The following is a 24,205-nucleotide window of genomic DNA, read 5'->3' on the forward strand; positions in this document are numbered from 1 at the left end:
CGCTCCAGCGCCCTTTGCACACAAAGCTTTTTGTGCAGCCGGCGCTCTGCCGCAGCGCCCCGAGGCTGAGCTGCCCTCTGCCAAACACAGATGTTCACAATGACCAAAACCAGGAACTTTCTGTTTCCTTTCCTGCCCCGGCCGGGCCACGACAGCTGCCGGGGAGGAAGTGGGGGGAGGCTGGGGACCCCAAAATCACGGCGTCTTCTCCTCCCTCCCTCCCTCGCTCCCACCTGGGGCTTCACTTCTCCCTCAGCGGCCTCGGTGTCTGGTGCTGCTCCTTGGGGCTGGGCTGGAATCCTCTCAGCGAGCTCTGGAGAAAAAACCCTTTTTTTTTTACCCAAAAACACCTGAAAGTTAGGGGAGATGAAACTGTTGAAATTGATCTCGAGCCAAGGGCTCCAAGCTGAGAGAAGCAGATGGGTCCAAGGGTGGATTCACCTGGAACGTTCCATCGGTCAAGGGCAGGGTCACCACGGCCAGGGACAGCGGGCTGAGCTCGCTGACGCTAGCCAGGTGTGATCACAGGGTAAAAAGGTCTGGGGACAGCTGAGGACACGGGGATGGGGACAGGCCCAAAAGCACCGGCAGTGTCAGCATTTCCACTAGAAATATGCTTGGCACAGAAATGGGATCCAGAATCCTCGTCCTGGAGGCTGTTCATGGTCAGCGTCACCGAGCTCTGCCCTTTGTCCCTGGAGATTGTGAACCGGCCCTTGACTGACAGCGCGTAGAAGGTGTTGACACCATCAGCGTTGATCCCAGCAATGAATTCAGGCGCCTGCCCGGGTCTCTGGCGGATCCAGTACATTCCATAATCCCCAAAAGTGAACCCGGACCCTCTGCAGAGGAGGCGCAGGGAACCCCCGGGGGGCTGGAGTTCCCCCCCGCTCTCCAGCAGGGTCACGGCCGCCTGGAGCCCTGCGGGACAAAGGGGAGATGGGCAGAAGAAGCTGGATTGGCTGCGTACCCAAAGTGGGCACCGCCATGCCAGAAGAAGTGTGCGGGATCCACCTGGGAGGATTGGCAGGTGCTGCAGGATGAGGATGGTGAGGCCAAGTGTCCAAATTTAGGGCCAGTATCAGGATCTGCATGCAAGAATCAATATCTGGGTTGATTTTTTTCCCCATCTCCATCTCCCCTTTGTCCCGCAGGGCTCCGGGCGGCCGTGGCCCTGTTGGAGTGCGGGGAGGACCTCCAGCCCCCCGGGGGGTCCCTGACGTTGCTGTGCTGAGTGTCCAGGTTCAGTTTTGGTAGTTTTGCCCTACAATGGGTCCGACAGAGACCCAGGCAGGGGCTGGAATTCATCGCTTACATCAGCAACACTCGTGGAACCATCTAATACGTGCCGTCAGTCCAGGGTCAGTTCAGGATCTCCAGGGACAACGGGCAGAGCTCGGTGCCGCTGACCATGTACAACATCAAGGATGAGGATTCCGGATCCTACTTCTGTGCCAAAGCTGCTGCTGATGGTTGGGCTGCTCCTGATCATTTTGACCCCACCCTTATCGCTGTGTCCCCCCTGTCCCCGTTCCGCAGCCCCTTCCCCCAATCCCCAGCCCCTGACCCCATTCCTGTCCCCGTGCCCCAACCCTGCTCTGGCCCTGCCCCACATTCTCAGCTCCTGGCCCCACACCTCAGCTCGGGACCCACTCGGGGCCATTTTGGCTTCGGGGCTAGCCCTGGCCCCTCTGCCAGGATCCCTGGGCTGAACTCGCCCGACTCTGCCCAAATCTGCGCTGCTGCCCCAGAGCAGCCACCACTGACACAAATCCCCAATTCTCACCCAAATCGAGGCTCCGGGCCTCAAACCCCGACCGTCAGAGCAAAGTTTTGGGTCACAAAGAGGAGATTTGGGGTCAGGAGTTGTGGTTTGGGGTCAGCGGGTGAGAACTGGGGCCGAGGCAGAGCAAGGTTGGGATCAATGGTCAAGGGCTGGGTGTGGGCTGGGGGATTGGGGGAAGGGTCTGGGCAACAGGGGCGGGGAGGGGACACGGGGATGGGGACACAACCATCATCATCACCTCAATTAGCAGCAGCACTACCAACACCTATACCAGAAGATTTCCCGCAAAAATGAATGGCGGAATCCTCGTCCTTGAGGTTGTTCATGGTCAGCGTCACCGAGCTCTTCCCGTTGTCCCTGGAGATCGTGAACCGACCATTGATTGATGGTGCGTGGTGGGTGGTGCCAACACCATTGATACTTGCAGGGTATTCCAGTGTCTTCCCAGATTTCTGGCGAATCGAGAACATTCCATAATTTCCGAAATCGAACCCGGACCCTCGGCAGAGGAGGCGTAGGGACCCCCTGGGGGGCTGGAGGTCCCCCCCGCACTCCAGAAGGGTCACGGCTGCCCGGAGCCCGGCGGGACAAAGGGTAGATGGGGATGAGGCCAAAGCTCAACATTGACCCAAATCCTGACTCTTGACCCCAAACTGGGACCTTTGGACCACACCATTCTTGTTGTCCTGCTCCTGCTGCCCCTCTCAGGTCCGTCCCGCCCCATTTTCCAGTTTGACACACCCACTTTGAGGCCCACAGCCAATCAGGTTTCTAATCCCCATCTCCCGTTTGTCCCGCAGGGCTCTGGGCGGCCATGACCCTGCTGGAGTGCGAGGGGGACCTCCAGCCCCCCGGGGGGTCCCTGATGTTGCTCTGCCGAGGGTCCGGGTTCGATTTTGGGAATTATGGAATGTACTGGATCAGCCAGAGACCCGGGCAGGCACCCGAATTCATTGCTGGGATCATCGCTGATGGTGCCAACACATTCTACGCGCCGTCGGTCAAGGGCCGGTTCACGATCTCCAGGTACAACGGGCAGAGCTCGGTGACGCTGAGCATGAACAGCCTCCAGGACGAGGATTCTGGATCCTATTTCTGTGCCAAGTGTATTTCTGGTTGCAATGCTGATATTGCCAGTGCTTTTGGCCGGGTCCCTATCCCCGTGTCCTCAGCGGTCCCCAGACCTTTCCCCTGTGATCACACATGGCCAGCGTCACCGAGCTCATCCCGCTGTCTGTGGCCCTGCTGACCCGGCCCTCGACCGATGGAACGTTCCAGGTGACTGCACCCTTGCACCCATCTGCTTCTCTTAGCATGGAGCCCTTGGCTCGAGATCAATTTAAACAGTTTCATCTCCCCTAACTTTCAGGTGTTTTTGGGTAAAAAAAAGGGTTTTCTCTCCAGAGCTCCCAGAGAGGATTCCAGCCCAGCCCCAAGGAGCAGCACCAGACACCGAGGCCGCTGAGGGAGAAGTGAAGCCCCAGGTGGGAGCGAGGGAGGGAGGGAGGAGGAGAAGACGCCGCGATTTTGGGGCTCCGCAGCCTCCCCCAACTTCCTCCCCGGCAGGTGCCGGGGCCCGGCTGGGGCGGGAAAGGAAACAGAAAGTTCCTGGTTTTGGTCATTGTGAACATCTGTGTTTGGCAGAGGGCAGCTCAGCCTCGGGGCGCTGCGGCAGAGCACCGGCTGCACAAAAAGCTTTGTGTGCAAAGGGCGCTGGAGCGATCCCCGTTCCGCACTGGGACGGAGGGGAAGGGCCAGACTGGGGAGAGATGGGCAAAATTTGGGGGAAACTTGGAATTGGGGAAGTGATGGTGGAGTTTGCGGGAAAATATCTGAGATGTGAGAAAAAGAGCCGGGATTTTTTGGAAGGATCAGAGAATTCTGTGATTTGTGGGAACATAGAAGAAAGGGCTTGAGGCCACAACCACCATCAACACCATGCGCATAAGCAGCATTACCACAGCCAGTGCTGTAACATTTGGCACAGAAATAGGATCCGGAATCCTCGTCCTTGAGGTTGTTCATGGTCAGCGTCATCGAGCTCTGCCCGTTGTCCCTGGAGATCCTGAACCGGCCCTGCACCGATGGCGCGTACCAGGTGCTGCCACTGCTGCTGATAGCTGCGATGTATTCCAGTGTCTGCCCGGGTCTCTGGCACACCCAGCTCATCCCAACACTGCCAAAACTGAACCCAGATCCTCGGCAGAGGAGGCGCAGGGACTCCCCGGGGGGCTGGAGGTCCCCCCCCCCGCACTCCAGCAGGGTCACGGCCGCCCGGAGCCCTGCGGGACAAAGGGGAGATGGGGATGAGAAACCTGATTGGCTGAGGGCCTGCAGTGGGTGTGGCCAGCTGGAAAAAGGGATGAGATCCACCTGGGAGGGTGACCAGGAGCAGGAGGAGAATGAACAAATTGTCACAACCAGGGGCCAATAATTGGGATTTTGGCGTGAAGGGTTGAGCTTTGGCCTCATCCCCATCTCCCCTTTATCCCGCAGGACTCCGTGGTGCCGTGACCCTGCTGGAGTCCGGGGGGGACCTCCAGGCCCCCGGGGGTCCCTGCGCCTCATCTGCCAAGGGTCCGGTTTCAGTTTCAGGAGCTACGACATGTTCTGTGTGCGCCAGAGACCCGGGCAGGGGCTGGAGTGGCTCGCGATGATCAGGAACGATGGTGGAAACTCCACCTACGCACATTCAGTCAAGGGCCGGGTCACGATCTCCCGGGACAACGGGCAGAGCTTGGTGACGCTGACCATGAACAACCTCAAGGACGAGGATTCCGGATCCTATTTCTTCGCCAAATGTTACAGCAGTGGTTGTGGTCCTAATTTTGATGCTGGTTATGATGACGATGCCAGTGGTGGCCCCTCCTCGTTGCTGTGCCCACAAACATCCCAAAACCCCACATTTTACACCCAAATCTTTAGTGTTGGCCAAAAATCTTGACCATTTTCCCCAGTCTCCCCAATCATTGTCTCAGCTCACACATTTCCATGGGGCTTTCAGAATTTGAAATAATTCTCAAAGGTTCATCCCCAAAACCCTGCCCTTTGTGCCATCTCAGCAGGGTTCACTTGTGACCATTGGCTCCAAACTCAGCTGGTTCTGCCCCAAATCTCAGCTCTGGGCCCCAGACCTCAGCTCTTGGCTCCAAGGCTCAACCAAGGCTCTCAATCCTTGGTGCAAATGGTCAAGATTTGGGAAAAATGGTCCAGATTTGGGTCTGTGGGCGTCAACAATTGGGTCAAGTGTAGGAGGGAAGGACCTGGGGAACAGGGGTGGGGATGGGACCAAAATTAGAACCAGCAGGATGAGCCTCCCAACCCCAACCATCATAGGCGTTTTTGGCACAGAAATAGGATCCGGAATCCTCCTCCTTGAGGTTGTTCATGGTCAGCGTCCCCGAGCTCTGCCTGTTGTCCCTGCAGATCCGGAACCGGCCCTTGACCGATGGCGCATATCTGCAGGTGGAACCATCACCCTTGATGCCCGCGACGTATTCCAGCCCCTGCCCGGGTCTCTGGTGCATCCAGAACATTGCAGATTTTGTGAAATTGAAGCCAGATGTTTGGCACAGCAACGTCAGGGGCCTCCCCGGGGGGCTGGAGGTCCCCCCCGCACTCCAGCAGGGTCACGGCGCCCCGGAGCCCTGCAGGACAAAGGGGAGATGGGGATGAGGGCATGGATTTGTTTTGGACCCAAAGTGGGCACCGCCATGCCAGAAAAAGGGTGTGGGATCCACCTGGGAGGGCCAGCAGGTGCTGCATGAGGAGGATGGGGAGGTCCAAGGGTCCCAATTTGAGGCCAACATCAGGATCTGCTTGCAAGAATTAAAATTCAGTTAGTTTTTTTCATTCCTCACCATCTCCCCTTTGTCCCGAAGGGCTCCGGGCGACCGTGACCGTGCTGGAGTGCGGGGGGGACCTCCAGCCCCCCGAGGGGTCCCTGACGTTTCTGGGCCGTGCCTCTGGGTTCAGTTTTGGGAGTTATGGAATGTTCTGGATGTGCCTGAGACCCGGGCAGACTCTGGAATTCATCGCCAGTATCAGCAGCAGTGCTGGCAGCACCGGCTACGCGCCATCGGTCATGGGCCGGGTCACGATCTCCAGGGACAATGGGCAGAGCTCGGTGACGCTGACCATGAACAACCTCAAGGACGGGGATTCCAACTTTTTTTTCTGTGCCAAACGTTCTACTAGCGGTCATGGTGGTGCTGCTGCTTGTAGTGACGATGGCCGTGGTGAATTCACCCCATCTCTGTGTCATCACCTGTCCCCAAACCCAGACCCTTCCTTCAAATTATCCCCCACACCTCAGCCCTTGACCCTTTGTCCCAAATCTCCCCTATCTGCACCAATGATCAGCACTGACCCCAAACCCTCCACTGCTCCTGCCCCAAAACTAAACCATTGGCCCCAAACCTTCACCCCTGGCCTCCAGTTAGGGCCTCCTCCAATCAGGGCCTGGGAGCTGGGGGAGATTTGGGTGAAATGGGCAAAACTGGGGAAACATCAGGAATTCAGACTGCAATAGTGGAAACTGGGGAGTAAGGTCAAGAATGGGATCAAGGGTTGGGATTTGGGAGAAGTAATTTGGGAAATTTTGGGAACTTGGGCTGCAGCCTTGGAGCGATGCTGAGGATTGCCACCTTAAGAAACAGCAGCTCCATTCCAACCACCATCACTGCATCTGGCACAGAAATAGGATCCGGAATCCTCGTCCTCTAGGTTGTTCATGGTCAGCGTCACCGAGCTCTGCCCGTTGTCCCTGGAGATCGTGACCCGGCCCCTGAACGATGGCGCATAGTAGGTGCTGCCATCACTTTGGATCCCTACGATGTGTTCCAGCCCCTGTCCGAGACTCTGGCGCATCCAGCCCATCCCAAATTTTCCAAAATCAAACCCAGACCCTCAGCAGAAGAGGCGCAGGGACCCCCCGGGGGGCTGGAGGTCCCCTCCGCACTCCAGCAGGGTCAAGGCCGCTCCCCCATCCCCAAACCTTCACTGTGTTTCTGCCCCTAACTCCCTTTGTCTGGCCTCAAAACTCCAACAGAGATTTCCAGTATCGTAAAGTGCCTTCAAATCTGCAATTAGCCCCAGTCCACCCATTTTTTAATTGGGAAGCTGTGCCTGACTTTTGCATCTCCTCATCCCCATCTCCCCTTTGTCCCGCGGGGCTCCGGGCGGCCGTGGCCCTGCTGGAGTGCGGGGGGACCTCCAGCCCCCCGGGGGCTCCCTGCGCCTCCTCTGCCGAGGATCCGGGTTCATTTTCAGCGGTTTTGACATGCTCTGGATCCGCCAGAGACCCAGGCAGGGCCTGGAGTGGCTCGCGGTGATCTACAGCAGTGGTTCCAGCACCAGATACGCACCCTCGGTTCAGGGCCGGTTCAGGATCTCCAGGGACAACGGGCAGAGCTCGGTGATGCTGAACATGAACAACCTCAAGGACGAGGATTCTGCCACCTATTTCTGTGCGAAAACTTCTGGTAGTGGTTACTATAATCACGCTGCTGCATATCGTGTAGCCCTGCCCATGCCCCCAGGTTCCCCCCCGTCCCCGTTCCCCAGACCCTTCCCCCAAACCCCAGCCCCTGACTCCTTTCCTGTCCCTGTGCCGCAACCCTGCCCTGGCTCTGCCCCACATTCTCAGCTCCTGGCCCCAAACCTCAGCTCGGGGCCCACTCGGGGCCATTTTGGCTCCTGAGCTCTCCTTAGCCATTCTGACCCTGCCCTTCACCGATGGAATGTTTCAGGTGACTCCACCCTTGCACCCCTCTACTTGTCTCAGCATGGAGCCCTTGGCTCGATATCAATTTGAAAAATTCAATTTCCCCAAAATGTCATGTGTTTTTGTGTAAAAAAAAGGGTTTTTTCTCCATAGCTCCCAGAGAGGATTCCAGCCCAGCCCCAAGGAGCAGCACCAGACACCGCGGCCGCTGAGGGAGAAGTGAAGCCCCAGGTGGGAGCGAGGGAGGGAGGGAGGGAGGAGAAGACGTCACGATTTTGGGGCTCCGCAGCCTCCCCCCACTTCCTCCCCAGCAGCTGCCGGGGCCCAGCCGGGGCAGGAAAGGAAACAGAAAGTTCCTGGTTTTGGTCGTTATGAACATCTGTGTTTGGCAGAGGGCAGCTCAGCCTCGGGGCGCTGCGGCAGAGCGCCGGCTGCACAAAAAGCTTTGTGTGCAAAGGGCCCTGGAGCGATCCCCGTGCCACACTGGGACGGAGGGTATCTGGGGGAGATTGGGGAGAAATGGGGGAAATTGGGGGGAAACCAAAAGCTGTGGCAGCAGGGGTGGAGTTTAGGGGGAAATGGTCAAGATTTGAGAAACAGGGGTGGGGATTTTGGGGAAGGATCGGAGAATTCTGAGATATTTGGGAACAGAGAGGAGAGGGCTTGGGACCACAACCACCATCAACACCATATGTAGCACCACCACTAACACAACCACTAGTGTAACATTTGCCACAGAAATAAAGGGCGGAATCGTCGTCCTTGAGGTTGTTCATGGTCAGCGTCACCGAGCTCTGCCTGTTGTCCCTGGAGATCGTGAACTGGCCCTTGACAGAATCCGCGTAGCCGGTCCAACCAGCATTGCTGTTGATCCTCGCGAGCCATTCCAGCCCCTGCCCGGGTCTCTGGTGGATCCATTGCATGGCGTGACCCCCGAAACTGATCCCGGACCCTCGGCACAGCACCGTCAGGGACCCCCCGGGGGGCTGGAGTAACCCCCCACACTCCAGCAGGGTCACGGCCGCCCGGAGCTCTGCGGGAAAAAGGGGAGATGGGGATCAGGGAAAGAATCCACTCAAATGTTGATTCTTGTAGGCAGATCCTGATGTTGGCCCCAAATTGTGGCACTTTCTCGTCATCCCGATCCTGCTGGCCCTCCCAGGTGGGTCGAGGTCCCTTTTTGGATCTGGTCACCCCCAGCCCAGCCCACGCCCGGATCCGGGGCCCCATCCCCATCCCCATCTGCCCTTTGTCCCGCAGGGCTCCGGGCGGCCGTGACCCTGCTGGAGTGTGGGGGGGACCTCCAGCCCCACGGGGGGTCCCTGCGCCTCCTCTGCCGAGGGTCCGGGTTAAGTTTCGGCAGTTTTGGGATGGGCTGGATGTGCCAGAGACCTGGGCAGGGGCTGGAGTTTTTGGCAAGTGTCAACAGTGATGGCGCTAGTCCCAGTACGCGCCGTTCCAAGGGTCAGTTCACAACCTCCAGGGACAACGGGCAGAGCTCAGTGACGCTGACCATGAACAACCTCAAGGACGAGGATTCCGCCATTTATTTCTGTGTCAAACTTTGCAATGTTTACGCTGGCAATGCTATTGACGCCGGTTTTGGCATCAATCCTGGCAGTGACCATGATGGTCAACAAATGTCTCAAATCCCAGAGATCCTTCCCCAAAATCCTGGCTCTTTTTCTCACATCTCAGATATTTTCCCGCAAACTCCACCGTCACTTCCCCATCTCTCCGTTTCCCCCCAATTTTCCCCATTCCTCCCCAGTCTGGCCCTTCCCCTCCATCCCAGTGCGGAACGGGGATCGCTCCAGGGCCCTTTGCACACAAAGCTTTTTGTGCAGCAGCCGCTCTGTCGCAGCGCCCAGAGGCTGAGCTGCCCTCTGCCAAACACAGATGTTCACCATGAACAAAACCAGGAACTTTCTGTTTCCTTTCCTGCCCCGGCCGGGCCCCGGCAGCTGCCGGGGAGGAAGTGGGGGGAGGCTGCGGAGCCCCAAAATCACGGCATCTTCTCCTCCCTCCCTCCCTCGCTCCCACCTGGGGCTTCACTGCTCCCTCAGCGGCCTCGGTGTCTGGTGCTGTTCCTTGGGGCTGGGCTGGAATCCTCTCTGAGAGCTATGGACATGGTGACGATGCTGGTGGTAGCCCCAAAACCCCCATCCCTGGCTCCCTAAATGTCCCAAAATCCCCAAATCCTGCCCCAAATCCCAACCCTTGACCCCATTCTTGACCTTCTACCCGAATGTCCACCATCTTTGCTCCAACTCTGGACTGTAACCCATTTTTGCCCATTTCACCCAAATCTCCCCCAGCTCCTGGGCCCTGATTGGAGGAGGCCTGAACTGGAGGCCAGGGGTGAAGGTTTGGGGCCAATGGTTGAGATTTGGGGCAGGAGCAGTGGAGGGTTTCGGGTCAGTGCTGACCATTGGTGCAAATGGGGGAGATTTGGGACAAAGGGTCAAGGGCTGAGGCTTGGGGGATAATTTGAAGGAGGAGTCTCAGTTTGGGGAGACGTGAGGACCCAGAGATGGGGATGGATGCACTACGGCCATCGTCACTCTAAGCAGCAGCACCACCATAACCACTAGTACCACGTTTGGCACAGAAATAAACAGCCGAATCCTCGTCCTTGAGGTTGTTCACGGTCAGCATCACCGAGCTCTGCCCGTTGTCCCTGGAGATCGTGGCCCGGCCCTTGGCCGACAGCGCGTAGTCGGTGCTACCACCACTGCTGCTGATACTGGCAATGTATTCCAGCCCCTGCCCGGGTCTCTGGTGCACCCATTGCATGCCAAAACTCCCGAAATCAAACTCGGACCCTCGGCAGATGAGGCGCAGGGAACCCCCGGGGGGCTGGAGGTCCCCCCCGCACTCCAGCAGGGTCACGGCTGCCCGGAGCCCTGCGGGACAAAGGGGAGATGGGCACGGGGCCTGGCTGTGCCATTCCCGTTCCCTGCACAAAGTCAGACACCATTGTCTCTCTCCCTCTCTCTCCCTCTCTCCCTCTCTCCCTCTCTCCCTCTCTCTCTCTCTCTCTCCCTCTCTCTCTGTCTCTCTCTCTCATTATTTTTCCTGGAGCAGCACAGGGAGAAGAAGAAGATGAAACAATTCCCATCTCTCATCGCTGCTCCTGCTGTTTCTGCACATGTGGAACGTGTCGGGGGGATTGTTCCCCTCCAGGCATTTACCAGTTGTGTTCTGCTGATTGATTCTTATTCTTTTTCAATTTAATTGCTCACAGGTTTTCTATAGGATATTTTAGTGTCTTTTGTACTGAATTCTTTTAGTATCTCTTTAGTGGAGTGGTAATATAGCAGAAATGAAATAGAATATGTTATTAATGAGATATAATAAAGTATTAAGTAGATATAGAATTAATGTAATATAGTACAGATTGAATGCCGCAATTGTGCAGCATTCTGAGTCATGGGGTCAGATGCCAATCAATTCTAGTTTCCAAAATAAACTGGGCGTAGCCAGATCTGGAGGTGGGCGGAACCCACCTGGGAACGCCAGCAGGAGGAGGAGCTGGAGGATGGGGAGGTCCAAGGGTCCCAATTTGGGGCCAAGAGTCAGGATTTGGCTCAAGGGCTGGGGTTTTCCCTCACCCCCTTCTCCCCTTTTTCCCGCAGGTCTCCGGGCGGCCGTGACTCTGTGGGAGTGCGGGGGGGACCGCCAGCCCCCCGGGAGGTCCCTGTGCCTCCTCTGACGAGGGGCCGGGTTCGATTTTGGACAATTTGGGATGGGCTGGATGCGCCAGAGGCCCGGGCAGGGGCTGGAACACGTTGCGAGTGTCAACAACAATGGAGGTTACACCGAGTACACGCCATCAGTCCAGGGCCGGTTCAGGATCTCCAGGGAGAACAGACAGAGCTCGGTGACGCTGACCATGAACAACCTCAAGGACGAGGATTCCGGATCCTAATTCTGTGGGAAATCTGCTAATGCTGGTTGGCCTGCTGCTCCTACTCATATTGACCATGCCAGTTTTGGCATCACCCCTGTCTGAGCCCCCCGTCCCCAAACCCAGACCCTTCCCCCCAAACCTCAGCCCTTGACCCCTTGTCCCAAATCTCCCCCATTTGCGTCAATGGTCAGCACTGACCCCAAACCCTCCCCTGCTCCTGCCCCAAAACTCAACCATTGGCCCCAAACCTTCACCCCTGGGCTCCAGTTCAGGCCTCCTCCAATCAGGGCCCGGGACTTGGAAGAGATTAGGGAGAAATGGGCAAAAATGGAGGAAAGCACAGAGTTGGGGCACAATGGCAGGGTTTGGGGGAAAATGGTTGAGGTTTTAGAAAGGCCGAAACTTGGTGGAAGCATCACTGGGATTGGAGAAATTTCACGACCATCGTGGTCACCACCAGAAGTGAAGGCAAAAAGAGCAGCAGCATCACCACCAGCATAACCATTGTCACATTTGGCACAGAAATAGGATCCGGAATCCTCGTCCTTGAGGTTGTTCATGGTCAGCATCACCAAGCTCTGCCCATTGTCCCTGGAGATCCTGAACAGGCCCTTAACTGACGGCGTGTAGTACGTGCTTGAACCATTTCCGCTGATCCCTGCAAGCCACTCCAGGCCCTGCCCAGGTCTCTGTCGGACCCATTGCATGGAAAAACTCCAAAAATCAAACCCGGACCCTCGGCAGAGGAGGCGCAGGGACCCCCCGGGGGGCTGGAGGTCCCCCCTGCACGCCAGAAGGGTCATGGCCGCCCGGAGCGCTGCGGGACAAAGGGGAGATGAGGATGAGGCCAAAGATCGACCCTTGACCCAAATCCTGACTCTTGGCCCCAAATTGGGATCTTTAGAGTTCATCATCCTCCCGCCAGGAGCATTCTACTCCTTTGTCCAGCTGGCCACAACCACTTGGAGGCCCTTGACAAATCAGAGTTTTGATTTCCCTCATCTCCCCTTTGTCCTGCAGGGCTACGGGCGGCCGTGACCCTGCTGGAGTGTGGGGGGCATCTCCAGCCCACCGGGGGGTCCCTGACATTGCTGTGCCGAGGGTCCAGGTTCAGTTTCGGGGGTCACTCCAAGCAATGGATCTGCCAGAGCCCCGGGCAGGGGCTGGAATGGCTCGCGGGGATCCACAGCTCTGAGGGTTACACCCACAACGCCCCGTCGGTCACGGGACAGGTCAGGATCTCCAGGGACAACGTGCAGAGCGACACTGCCCTGACCATGATCGACCTGCAGGACGAGGATTCCGGATCCAATTTCTGTGCCAAAGCCGCTGGGGCGGATGGCGATGACCATGATGCCAATGCTATTGACTCCACCCACATCGTCGTGTCCCCAAATGACCCCATTCCCCAGACCCTCCCCCAAATCCCAGCCCTCGTCCCCACTCTCGGTGACTGAATTCGTGTCCCCAGCCCCAGGCCCAGCGCTGACCTTTGGGGCAGAGTTAGGGGGAAGATCAACGGCCAAGGGTTGGGGTTTGGGGCCGGAGAGGGAAAAGGGAAATGGAGAAATGGTCACGGGCGGGGTCAGGGGCTGGGAGCTGGGGAAGGGTCTGGGGAATGGGGACAGGTGGGGGTGCTGTGTTTGGTGTGGGGCAATCACTGGGAAGGTCCCCATGAGCAACAGCAACAGGAGCACCAGTATTGACAGATTTCCCACAGAAATAGATGGCGGAATCCTCGTCCTTGAGGTTGTTCATGGTCAGCGTCACTGAGCTCTGCCCGTTGTCCCTGGAGATCGTGAACCGGCCCTTGACGGATGGCGCATACCAGGTGCTGCCACCATTACTGATATCTGCAATGTCCTCCAGCCCCTGCCCGGGTCTCTGGCGATACCAGCCCATCCCAAAACTGCCAGAATCGAACCCGGACCCTCGGCAGAGGAGGCGCAGGGATCCCCCGGGGGGCTGGAGGTCCCCCCTGCACTCCAGCAGGGTCACGGCCGCCCGGAGCCCTGCGGGACAAAGGGGAGATGGGGATGGGAAACCTGATTGGTGAAGAGTGCCCAACTTCGCATAGCATGCTTCAAAAATGGGGCAGGACCCACCTGTGAGCAGGGTGATGAACTCCAATGGTCCCAATTTGAGGCCAATAGTCAGGATTTAGGTCAAGGGTTGAGCTTTTCCCTCATCCCCATCTCCCCTTTGTCCCGCAGGGCTCCGGGCAGCCGTGACCCTGCTGGAGTGCGGGGGGCCACCTCCAGCCCCCCGGGGGGTCCCTGCGCCTCCTCTGCTGAAGGTCCGGGTTCAATTTTGGACAATTTGGGATGGGCTGGTGTCGTCAGAGGTCCGGGCAGGCCCTGGAATGCGTCGTGAGTGTGAACAACAATGGTGGTTACCCCAAATACGCGCTGTCGGTCAAGGACTGGTTCACGATCTCCAGGGACAACGGGCAGAGCTCGATCACGCTGACCATGAACAACCTCAAGGACGAGGATTCTGGATCCTATTTCTTTGTGAAATCTGTCAATACTGGTAACCCTGTTGCTGCCTATATTGACCATTCCGGTGGTTGCACCACCCCATCAGAGCCCCCCTTGTCCCCAAACCCAGACTCTTCCTCCCCAAACCTCAGCCCTTGACCCTTTGTCCCAAATCTCCCCCATTTGCCCCAACGGTAAGCACTGACCCCAAACCCTCCCCTGCTCTTGCCTAAAAACTCAACCATTCGCCCCAAAACTTCACCCCTGGGCTCCAGTTCAGGCCTCCTACAAACAGGACCTTGGACTGGGTTGAGGTTATGGAGAAATGGGCAAAATTGGAGAAACGTACAGAGTTGGGGACACAATGGTAGAGTTTTGGAGAAAATGGTTGAGGTTTTAGAAGGGCTGAAACTTGGGGGACGCATCGCTGGGATTGGAGAAATTTCATGACCCTCATGGTCATTAGCATAAGTGAAGGAAAAAGAGCATCAGCATTACCACCAGCATAACCATTGTCACGTTTGGCACAGAAATGGGATCCAAAATCCTCGTCCTTGAGGTTGTTCATGGTCAGCGTCACCGAGCTCTTCCCGTTGTCCCTGGAGATCCTGAACAGGCCCTTGGCCGATGGCACATAGTTGGTGGTGCCACCATTTTCACTGATCCCTGCGAGCCACTCCAAGCCCTGCCCGGGTTTCTGGCGGATCCACTGCATGCCGAAACTGCCAAAACTGAACCCGGACCCTCGGCAGAGGAGGCGCAGGGAACCCCCGGGAGGCTGGAGGTACCCCCCCCGCACTCCAGCAGGGTCACGGCTGCCCGGAGCCCTGCGGGACAAAGGGGAGATGGGGATGAGAAACCTGATTGGTCCAGAGCCTCCTAGTGGGCAAGGCCAGCTGTAAAAAGAGGCGGGACCCACCTGGGAGGAGGAGGATGAACTTCAAGGGTCCAAGTTTGGGGACAATAATCAGGACTTGGGTCAAGGGTTGAGCTTTGGGCTCATCCCCATCTCCGCTTTGTCCCACAGGGCTCCGGGCGGCCGTGACCCTGCTGGAGTGTGGGGGGCACCTCCAGCCCCCCGGGGGATCCCTGCGCCTTTTCTGCCGAGGGTCCGGGTTCAGTTTTGGGAGTTATGAAATGTTCTGGATCCGCCAGAGGCCCGGGCAGGGTTTGGAATACGTCGCAGGGATCTACAATCCTGATGGCACCACCTACTACAATCCATCGGTCACGGCCCGGTTCAGGATCTCCAGGGACAACGGGCAGATCTCGGTGACGCTGCCCATGAACAACCTCAAGGATGAGGATTCCGGATCCTATTTCTGTGCCGAGAGTGCTGGTGCTGGTTGGGCTGAAAGTGCTCATCTTATTGACGATGGCCTTGCTGTCCCCATCCCCATCTCCGTGTCCCCGCCCTGTCCCCGTTGCCCAGACCCTTCCCCCACAGCCCCAGCCCACACCCAGCCCTTGACCATTGATCCCAACCTTTCTCTGCCTCAGCCCCACTTCTCACCTGCTGACCCCAAACCACAACTCCTGACCCCAAATCACCTCTTTGTGACCCAAACCTTTGCTCTGAAGGTCAGGGATTGAGGCCCAGGGTCCTGATTTGGGGCCAAAAGTTTAGGATTCGTGTCAGCGGCTGTGGCTGAGAGCGCAAAGTGGGATTTTGGGGCAGAATCGGGCGTTTTTGGTGCAAACTTAGTTGGATTTGGGGCAGAACCAGTTTGGGGGTTTGGCTCCATGGTTGGTGTCGTGCAACTGGGGGAGATCTGGGACAAAGGGTCAAGAATGCGGTGAAGGGCTGAGACCCAGGGGAAGGGTCTGGGGATTGGGGACAGGAAAGGACACTGAGATGGGGGCTTGGATCCACCATGGATGTCACCTAAATTAGCACCAGGACCCACATAACCAGCATAAGCACTTTTGGCACAGAAATAAGATCCGGAATCCTCGTCCTTGAGGTTGTTCATGGTCAGCGTCAACGAGCTCTGCCCGTTGTCCCTGGAGATCCTGGACTGGCCCTTGACTGATGGCGCGTAGAAGGTGCCGGAACCATCCCAGCTGATCCCTGCAAGCCACTCCAGGCCCTGCCCGGGTCTCTGGCGGATCCAGTTCATGTCGTAGCTCCCGAAACTGAACCCGGACCCTGGGCAGAGGAGGCGCAGGGACCCCCCGGGGGTCTGGAGGTCCCCCCCGCACTCCAGCAGGGTCACGGCTGCCCGGAGCCCTGCGGGACAAAGGGGAGATGGGGATGGGGCCAAAGCTCAACCCTTGAACAAAATTCTGATTATTGGCCCCAAATTCTGACCCCTGGGCCTTCTCATCTTCCTCCAAAGTGGGTCCCGACTCTTTTCCAGCTGGCCAAACCCACTTTGAAGCCCTGGACCAATCAGGTTTCTCATCCCCATCTCCCCTTTGTCCCGCAGGGCTCCTGGCGGCCGTGACCCTGCTGGAGTGCGGGGGGGACCTCCAGCCCCCCGGGGGGTCCCTGCGCCTCATCTGCCGAGGGTTCTGGTTCTTCTTTGGGGGTTTTGGCATGCACTGGGTGCGCCACAGACCCGGGCTGGGGCTGGAATGCCTTGCAGGGATCAGCAGTGGTGCTTACACCGACTACGCGCCATTGGCGCAGGGCCGGTTCAGGATCTCCTGGGACAACGGGCAGAGCTCGGTGACGCTGACCATGAAAAACCTCAAGGACGAGGATTCCGGATCCTATTTCTGTGCCAAGGTTGCTGGTGCTACTGCTCCATATAATGATGCCTATGCTATTGGGCCCGCACCCATCGCTGTGTCACCACTTGCCCTCACCTGTCCCAGACCCTTCCCCAAACCCCAGCCCCTGACCCCATTCCTTTCCCCATGCCCCAACCTCAAGGACGAGGATTCTGGATCCTATTTCTGCGCCAGGGTTGCTGATGGTTATTGTGCTGGTTGGGGTGCTGCAAATATTGTTTATGTGTTTTTCCCTCTCTCTGTGCCCCAAGCCTTCCCTCCACTCCTGACCCTTTGTCCCAACCCTGCCCTGCTCTGGCCCCAAATCTCAGCTCCTGGCCCTAAATCAGTGCCGGTTTCACCCTGAGCTTGGCCTCAGCCGTAAAATCCCAACCATTGCCCCCAGACTGGACCCATTCTGGCCCAGAAATTCAGTGGTGGATCTGAGTCAAAGACACAGACCAAATCTGGCCCATTTTCCCCAAATCTTGACCATTTGCACCCAGTTTTGGAGACCTAGGCTGAGACTTGGAGCCCAGAGCTGAGGTTTCGGGCCAAGAATTGAGAATGTGGGGCAGAGCCAGCCCAGAGCTGGGACACGGGGACAGGAGTGGGGTCAGGGGCTGGGGATTGGGGAAGGGGATGGGGAATGGGGACAGGTGGGGACACAGCGATAGGGATGAGGTGAACACCATCCATACCAGCAGCAGCACCCCAATTATTATAGGCAGCTTTGGCACAGAAATAGGATCCACAATCCTCGTCCTTGAGGTTGTTCATGGTCAGCGTCACCGAACTCTGCCCGGTGTCCCTGGAGATCCTGAACGGACCCTGGGCGGATGGCGCGTAGTTGGTGCTGCCACCACCACTGCTGATACTTCCAACCCCTTCCAGCCCCTGCCAGGGTCTCTGGCGGATCCAGCACATTTCAAAACTTCCAAAATCAAACCCGGAACCTCGGCAGAGGAGGCATAGGGACCCCCCGGGGGGCTGGAGGTCCCCCCCGCACTCCAGCAGGGTCACGGCCGCCCGGAGCCCTGCGGGACAAAGGGGAGATGGGGATGAGGGCAAAGCTCAACCCTTGACCCAAATCCTGACCCGTGGCCCAAACTGGGACCCTTGGAGTTCATCATCCTCCTGCCAGGTGGGTCCTGTCTGATTTTTGAAGCATGCCATGCAAAGTTGGGCACTCTTTACCAATCAGGTTTCTCAATCCCATCTCCCCTTTGTCCCGCAGGGCTCCGGGCGGCCGTGACCCTGCTGGAGTGCGAGGGGCACCTCCAGCCCCCCGAGGGGTCCCTGCGCCTCCTCTGCCGAGGGTCCGGGTTCGATTTTGGCCAATTTGGGGTGGGCTGGATCCGCCAGAGACCCGGGCAGGCGCTGGAGTGGCTCGCGGAGATCACCAACACTGGTGGAAACATCGGCTACGCGCCATCGGTCAAGGGTCGGTTCACGATTTCCAGGGACAACGGGCAGAGCTCGGTGACGCTGACCATGAACAACCTCAAGGACGAGGATTCCGGATCCTATTTCTGTGCCAGGGCTTTTTGTGCTGGTTGTTGGGCTGTTGCTAATCATGGTGACAATGCTGTTGATAGCGTCTAACTTCTAGTTTTTGCTCCTGTCCTACCATTGCATCTCCAAATTTTCGATTTTCCTCCCAAACCTCACCTCTTGTCTCAGATCTTGACCCTTTGTCCCTATTTGCATCAATGATCAGCACTGACCCCAAATCCTCTCCTGTTTCGGCCCCAAAACTCAGCCATTGGCCCTAAACCGTCACCCTGACCCTTTGTCCAAGCATCGCCCTCTTTGCCCCAACGCTGCCCAATTGGCCCCAAACCCTGCCCTGGGTCTGGCCCCAAACTCAACTCTTGGCCCCAAATCTCATCCTCGACCCCCGAAAGATCCCAAAGGGCCAAGATTTGGGGTGAAATTGGGCAAATTTTTGCACCAACTCAGTTGGGTTTGGGGCAGAACCAGTCAGGGTTTGGGGTCTTTGGTCACCATGGGTGGAAATGGGGGAGATATTGGACAAACGGTCAAGAGCGAAGATTATGGAGAAGGACCTGGGGGTTGAGGACAGGAGGGGACACTGAGATGGGGGTGGATCCAACTCAGGTCTCTTCATAATTAGCACCAGGACTGCAATCATCACCAGCAGATTTGGCGCAGAAATAGGATCCGGAATCCTCGTCCTTGAGGTTGTTCATGGTCAGCGTCACCGAGCTCTGCCCGGTGTCCCTGGAGATCCTGAACCGGCCATGGACTGATGGCACGTACTCGGTGTTGCCACGGCTGTGCCACTCGCTGCGAGCCACTCCAGCCCCTGCCAGGGTCTCTGGCGCGCCCATTGCATGGCATCACTGCCGAAACTGAACCCGGACCCTCGGCAGAGGAGGTGCAGGGACCCCCCGGGGGCTGGAGGTCCCCCCCGCACTCCAGCAGGGTCACGGCCGCCCGGAGCCCTGTGGGACAAAGGGGAGATGGGAATGAGGTCAAAGCTGAACCCTTGACCCAAATCCTGACCCTTGGCCCCAAACTGGGATCTTTAGAGTTCATCATCCTCCTCAGAGGTGGATTCCACCACTTTTTCCAGCTGGCCACACAAACTTAGGGGCCCTTGACCAATCAGGTTTCTCATTTCCATCATCTCCCCATTTTCCCGCGGGGCTCCGGGCGGCCGTGACCCTGCAGGAGTGCGGGGGGGACCTCTCGCCCCCCGGGGGCTCCCTGCGCCTCCTCTGCCGAGGGTCCAGGTTCAGTTTCAGCAGTTTTGAAATGGAATGGGCTCGCCAGAGGCCCGGGCAGGGGCTGGAGTGGGTCACGGTGATCAGGAACGATGGTGCTGACACCTACTATGCGCCATCATTCAAGGGCCGGTTCACGATCTCCAGGGACAACGGGCAGAGCTCGGTGATGCTGACCATGAACAACCTCAAGGACAAGTATTCCGTCGTTTATTTCTGTGCCAAACGTGCTTATGGTGATTATTGGGCTTATGCTGATGCTTATCAGTTTTTCCCCATCCCCGTGCCCTTGCTCCCCTCCTGTCCCCATTCCCCAGGCCCCTCCCCCAAACCCCAAGCCCTGACCCCGTTCCTGTCTCCTTGTCCCAACCCTGATAAGACCCAGATATCTGATTTGGGCTGATCCCTGAGCCATGCAGGCCAATCTGGATAAATCTTGGAGACAGAGAGCCCCAACACCCAATCAGCTCAGAGATGCCACCATCTCAGCAAGCTCAGTGATTTCAGCTCTTTAGTGATTCTCAGCTCCTTGAGGATTTCAGCTATTTAGTGATTTCAGCTCTTTCGTGATTATCAACTCTCTCAGGATTTCAGCTCTTTCGTGATTCTCAGCTCTCAGGATTCCAGCTCTTTGCTCATCCGCTGGGGCGCCTTTGGCTGGGGCAGAATCAGACAGACAGAGAGGAGCAGGAGAGGTCCTGGTGGTTCCACAGCCATGGTTCATTGAGGGATCTGTGAGGGGTTGCAGTGACAGCTCTTCTCCTGTCAGATGGGCTAAACCAGCCCCTTTTCTAGGGTACAGGGGGATCCAAACGTGTCCAACAGTGAGGGTCAGGGAGAAGTCACCAATGGGGTTACAGAGAGAAGCTCTGGTGTGAGAGGCAGAAGACAGGAGATTATTTTGCTGTTCCATCATGACTGACCAGTTCCAGCTGTTACATCTCAATCCTGCATGGAGCTCTCGCAATCTCTGTGGACTCTGCTAAAGGACATGGGGTCAACACGATAGGCAACAGTCTCCCAGCCAGTACCAACGTCAACAGATTTGGCGCAGAAATAGGATCCGGAATCCTCGTCCTTGAGGTTGTTCATGGTCAGCGGAACCGAGCTCTGCCCGTTGTCCCTGGACATCCTGAACCGGCCCTTGACAGACGGCGCGTAGGCGGTGGTGCCACCACTGGTGATCCCCACGAGCCATTCCAGGGCCTGTCGGGGTCTCTGGCGGATCCAGAGCATGGTTGAACTGCCAAAACTTTACCCGGACCATCGGCAGAGGAGGTGCGGGGACCCCCCGGGGGGCTGGAGGTCCCCCCCGCACTCCAGCAGAGTCACGGCCACCCGGAGCCCTGCGGGACAAAGGAGAGATGGGGACGGGAAACCTGATTGGTCAAGAGTGCCCAACTTCACATGGCATGCTTCAAAAATGGAGCAGGACTCACATGGGTGGAGGATGATGAACTCCATGGTTCCCAGTTTGGGGCCCAGAGTCAGGATTTGGGTCAAGGGTTGAGCTTTGGCCCCATCCCCATCTCCCCTTTGTCCCGCAGGGCTCCGGGCGGCCGTGACCCTGCTGGAGTGCGGGGGGACCTGCAGCCCCCCAGGGGGTCCCTGACGTTTCTGTGCCGCGCATCTGAGTTTTATTTTGGCAGTTTTGGGATGGGCTGGATGCGCCAGAGACCCGGGCAGACGCTGGAATACATCGCCAGTATCAGCAACACTGGTGGTTGCACCTACTACACGCCATCGGTCAAGGGCCGGTTCAGAATCTCCAGGGACAATGGGCAGAGCTCGGTGACGCTGACCATGAACAACCTCAAGGACGAGGATTCCACCATTTATTTCTGCACCAAATGCGCTAGTAGTAGTTATGGTGGTGGTGTTGCTGCTTTTAGTGACAATTCCGGCAGTGGCCCCAGCCCTAGGATGGTCACCCGATGTCTCCACTCCCAGTGATCCTTCCTCCAGAGCCCAGCTTTTCTCCTCAAGTGTTAAAGAGTTTCCCCCAAACTCCACCCCTGCTGCCTCAACCCTACACTTTCCCCCAGTTTTGCCCATTTCACCCAAATCTCCCCGAGCTCCCTGGGCCCTGATTGGAGGAGGCCTGAACTGGAGGCCAGGGGTGAATGTTTGGGGCCAATGGTTGACATTTGGGGCAGGAGCAGGGGAGGGTTTGGGGTCAGTGCTGACCATTGGTGCAAATGAGGACAAAGGGTGAAGATCTGAGTCAATGGGTGAGGTTTGGGAGAATGGTCAGAGGGTTGGGGACATCGGGGGACCCAACAACAAAGGCCGGCCTGAAACCGGCACCAATACCATAAGCTTCATAATTACAACCAGCAAAATAACACTTCGCGCAGAAATAGATGGCAGAATCCTCGTCCTTGAGGTTGTTCATGGTGAGCATCACTGAGCTCTGCCCGTTGTCCATGGAGATCGTGACCCGGCCCTGCACTCACGGCGCATAGTAGGGGTAAGCAGCAGTGCTGATCACCGCGAGCAACTCCAGCCCCTGCCTGGGTCTCTGTCAGACTCAGAGCAGGTCAGAACTGCTGAAACTGAACCCGGACCCTCGGCACAGCAATGTCAGGGACCCCCTGGGGGGCTGGAGGTCTCCCCCGCACTCAAGCAGGTTCACGGCCCCCCGGAGCCCTGCAGGACAAAGGGGAGATGGGGATGAGGCCAAAGATCAACCCTTGACCCTAATGTCCCAACTATCGGCCTCAGGATGTGACAATTTGTTTTTCTCCTCCTGCTCCTGGTCACCCTCCCAGGTGGGTCCCGTCCCTTTCTCCAGCTGGCCACACCCACTTTGGGTCCTCAGCCAATCAGGTTTCTCATCCCCATCTCCCCTTTGTCCCGCAGGGCTCTGGGCGGCCGTGACCCTGCTAGAGTGTGGGGGGGACCTCCAGCCACCCGGGGGGGTCCCTGCGCCTCCTCTGCCGAGGGTCCGGGTTCGATTTTGGGAGTTTTGGGATGGGCTGGTATCGACAGACACCAAAGAATGCACTGGAATGGCTCGCAAGTATCACCAGCAATGGTGGCAGCACCTGGTACGCGCCATCGGTGCAGGGCCGGTTCAGGATCTCCAGGGACAACGGGCAGAGCTCAGTGACACTGACCATGAATAACCTCAAGGACGAGGATTCCGCCGTCTATTTCTGCGGGAAATCTTACAATACTGGTGGTCCTGGTGCTGCTGCTCATGGGGACCTGCGAAGTCCTGGTCTCACCCTCATCACTGCATCCCCCCCTGTCCCCATTCCCCAGACCCTTGCCCAGCTCCCAGCCCATGACCCAGCCCATGACAATTTCTCCATTTCCCTTTCCCCTCTCCAGCCCCAAACCCCAACCCTTGGCCGTTGATCTTCCCCCAAACTCTGCCCCAAAGGTCAGCGTTGGGCCGGGGCTGGGGACACGAATTCAGTCACCGAGAACGGGGACGAGGGCTGGTATCATGGGGGAGGGACTGGGGTTTCAGGACAATTAGGGATGCAACAAAGGGGGCGGGGCTAAATGCTCCATAACCAGCACCAACAGAGTCAGTACGATCAGCAACAACAGCATTATAACCCTCAGGAGTTTTGGCACAGAAATAGGATCCGGAATCCTCATCCTTGTGGTTGTTCATGGTCAGCGTCACCGAGCTCTGCCCGTTGTCCCTGGAGATGCTGACTCGGCCGCTGAACGATGACGGGTATCTGGTGTCTCCATCATAGTCAATCCCTGCAATGTATTCCAGGCCCTGCCCAGGTCTCTGGCGGATCCACATCAGACTGGTTCGTCCAAAACTGAACCCGGACCGTTGGCAGAGGAGGCGCAGGGACCCCCCGGGGGGCTGGAGGTCTGCCCCGCACTCCACCAGGGTCTCAGCCGGCCGGAGCCCGGTGGGACAAAAGGGAGATGATGGAAATCGAAAGTCTGATTGGTGTAGGGCTTTTAAGTGGGCGTGGCCAGCTGGACAAAGGGGTAGAACACTCCTGGGAGGAGGATGATGAACTCCAAGAATCCCAATATGGGGCCCAGAGTCAGGACTTGGGTCAATGCTGAGCTATGCTCTCATCCCCATCTCCCCTCTGTCCCGCAGGGCTCCGGGCGGCCGTGACCCTGCTGGAGGGCAGGGGGGACCACCAGCCCCCCGGGGGGTCCCTGACGTTGCTGTGCTGAGGGTCCGGGTTAAATTTTGGGAGTTATGGAATGTACTGGATCTGCCAGAGACCCAGGCAGGGTTTGGAATATGTTGCAGGCATCTACAACACTGGTGGCACCACATTCTACAATCCATCGGTCAAGGGCCAGTTCAGGATCTCCAGGGACAACGGGCAGAGCTCGGTGACGCTGACCATGAACAACCTCAAGGACGAGGATTCCGCCACCTATGTCTGTACCAAGAGTGCTGGTGCTGCTTGGGCTGAAAGTGCTCATCCTATTGACGATGGCCTTGCTGTCCCCATCCCCCTCTCTGTGTCCCCCCTGTCTCCGTTGCCCAGACCCTTCCCCCAAACCCCCAGCCCACATCCAGCCCTTGGCCATTGATCCCAACCTTGCTCTGCCTCGGCCCCAGTTCTCACCCGCTGACCCCAAACCACAACTCCTGACCCAAATCTCCACTTTGTGCCCCAAAACATTGTTATAAAAGTGGATACTTCAAGCCAAGGGTTAAGGTTTGAGTCAACTTTGTGGTAAGGTGCGGAGAGCGGATTTCAGGCCGAACCACTCCAAGATTAGGACATGGGGACAGCAATGGGGTCCAGGCTTGGGGTTTTGGGGAAGGGTCCAGGGAATGGAGATAGGTGGGGACCAGGGAACAGGAACACAGCCAAATGCAACCGAAACATG

The 24,205-nt window shown here is 57.6% G+C and overlaps 3 gene segments (V, D, J or C); 1 reads left to right on the forward strand and 2 right to left on the reverse strand.

The window, feature by feature from the left end:
• Positions 1 to 508: 508 nt before the first annotated feature.
• LOC128946332 (Ig heavy chain V region 6.96-like) lies at positions 509 to 916 on the reverse strand (the record flags this gene model as incomplete). The annotated part of the segment is given in 1 exon segment: positions 509 to 916. A coding segment is annotated over 1 exon segment (408 nt), but the record flags the coding sequence as incomplete, so codon positions are not given.
• Positions 917 to 10,076: 9,160 nt separating this feature from the next.
• LOC128946333 (immunoglobulin heavy variable 3-23-like) lies at positions 10,077 to 12,776 on the reverse strand. The segment is given in 2 exon segments: positions 10,077 to 10,409; positions 12,633 to 12,776. Coding segments are annotated over 2 exon segments (477 nt in total).
• Positions 12,777 to 19,298: 6,522 nt separating this feature from the next.
• On the forward strand, positions 19,299 to 19,772 carry LOC128946334 (immunoglobulin heavy variable 3-23-like; the record flags this gene model as incomplete). The annotated part of the segment is given in 1 exon segment: positions 19,299 to 19,772. A coding segment is annotated over 1 exon segment (474 nt), but the record flags the coding sequence as incomplete, so codon positions are not given.
• Positions 19,773 to 24,205: the final 4,433 nt, after the last annotated feature.

Source organism: Melozone crissalis, unplaced genomic scaffold (genome assembly GCF_028551555.1).
Source record: "Melozone crissalis strain CALT ecotype California unplaced genomic scaffold, PUWL_Pcris_2 ptg000079l_1, whole genome shotgun sequence".
Lineage (NCBI taxonomy): Eukaryota > Metazoa > Chordata > Aves > Passeriformes > Passerellidae > Melozone > Melozone crissalis.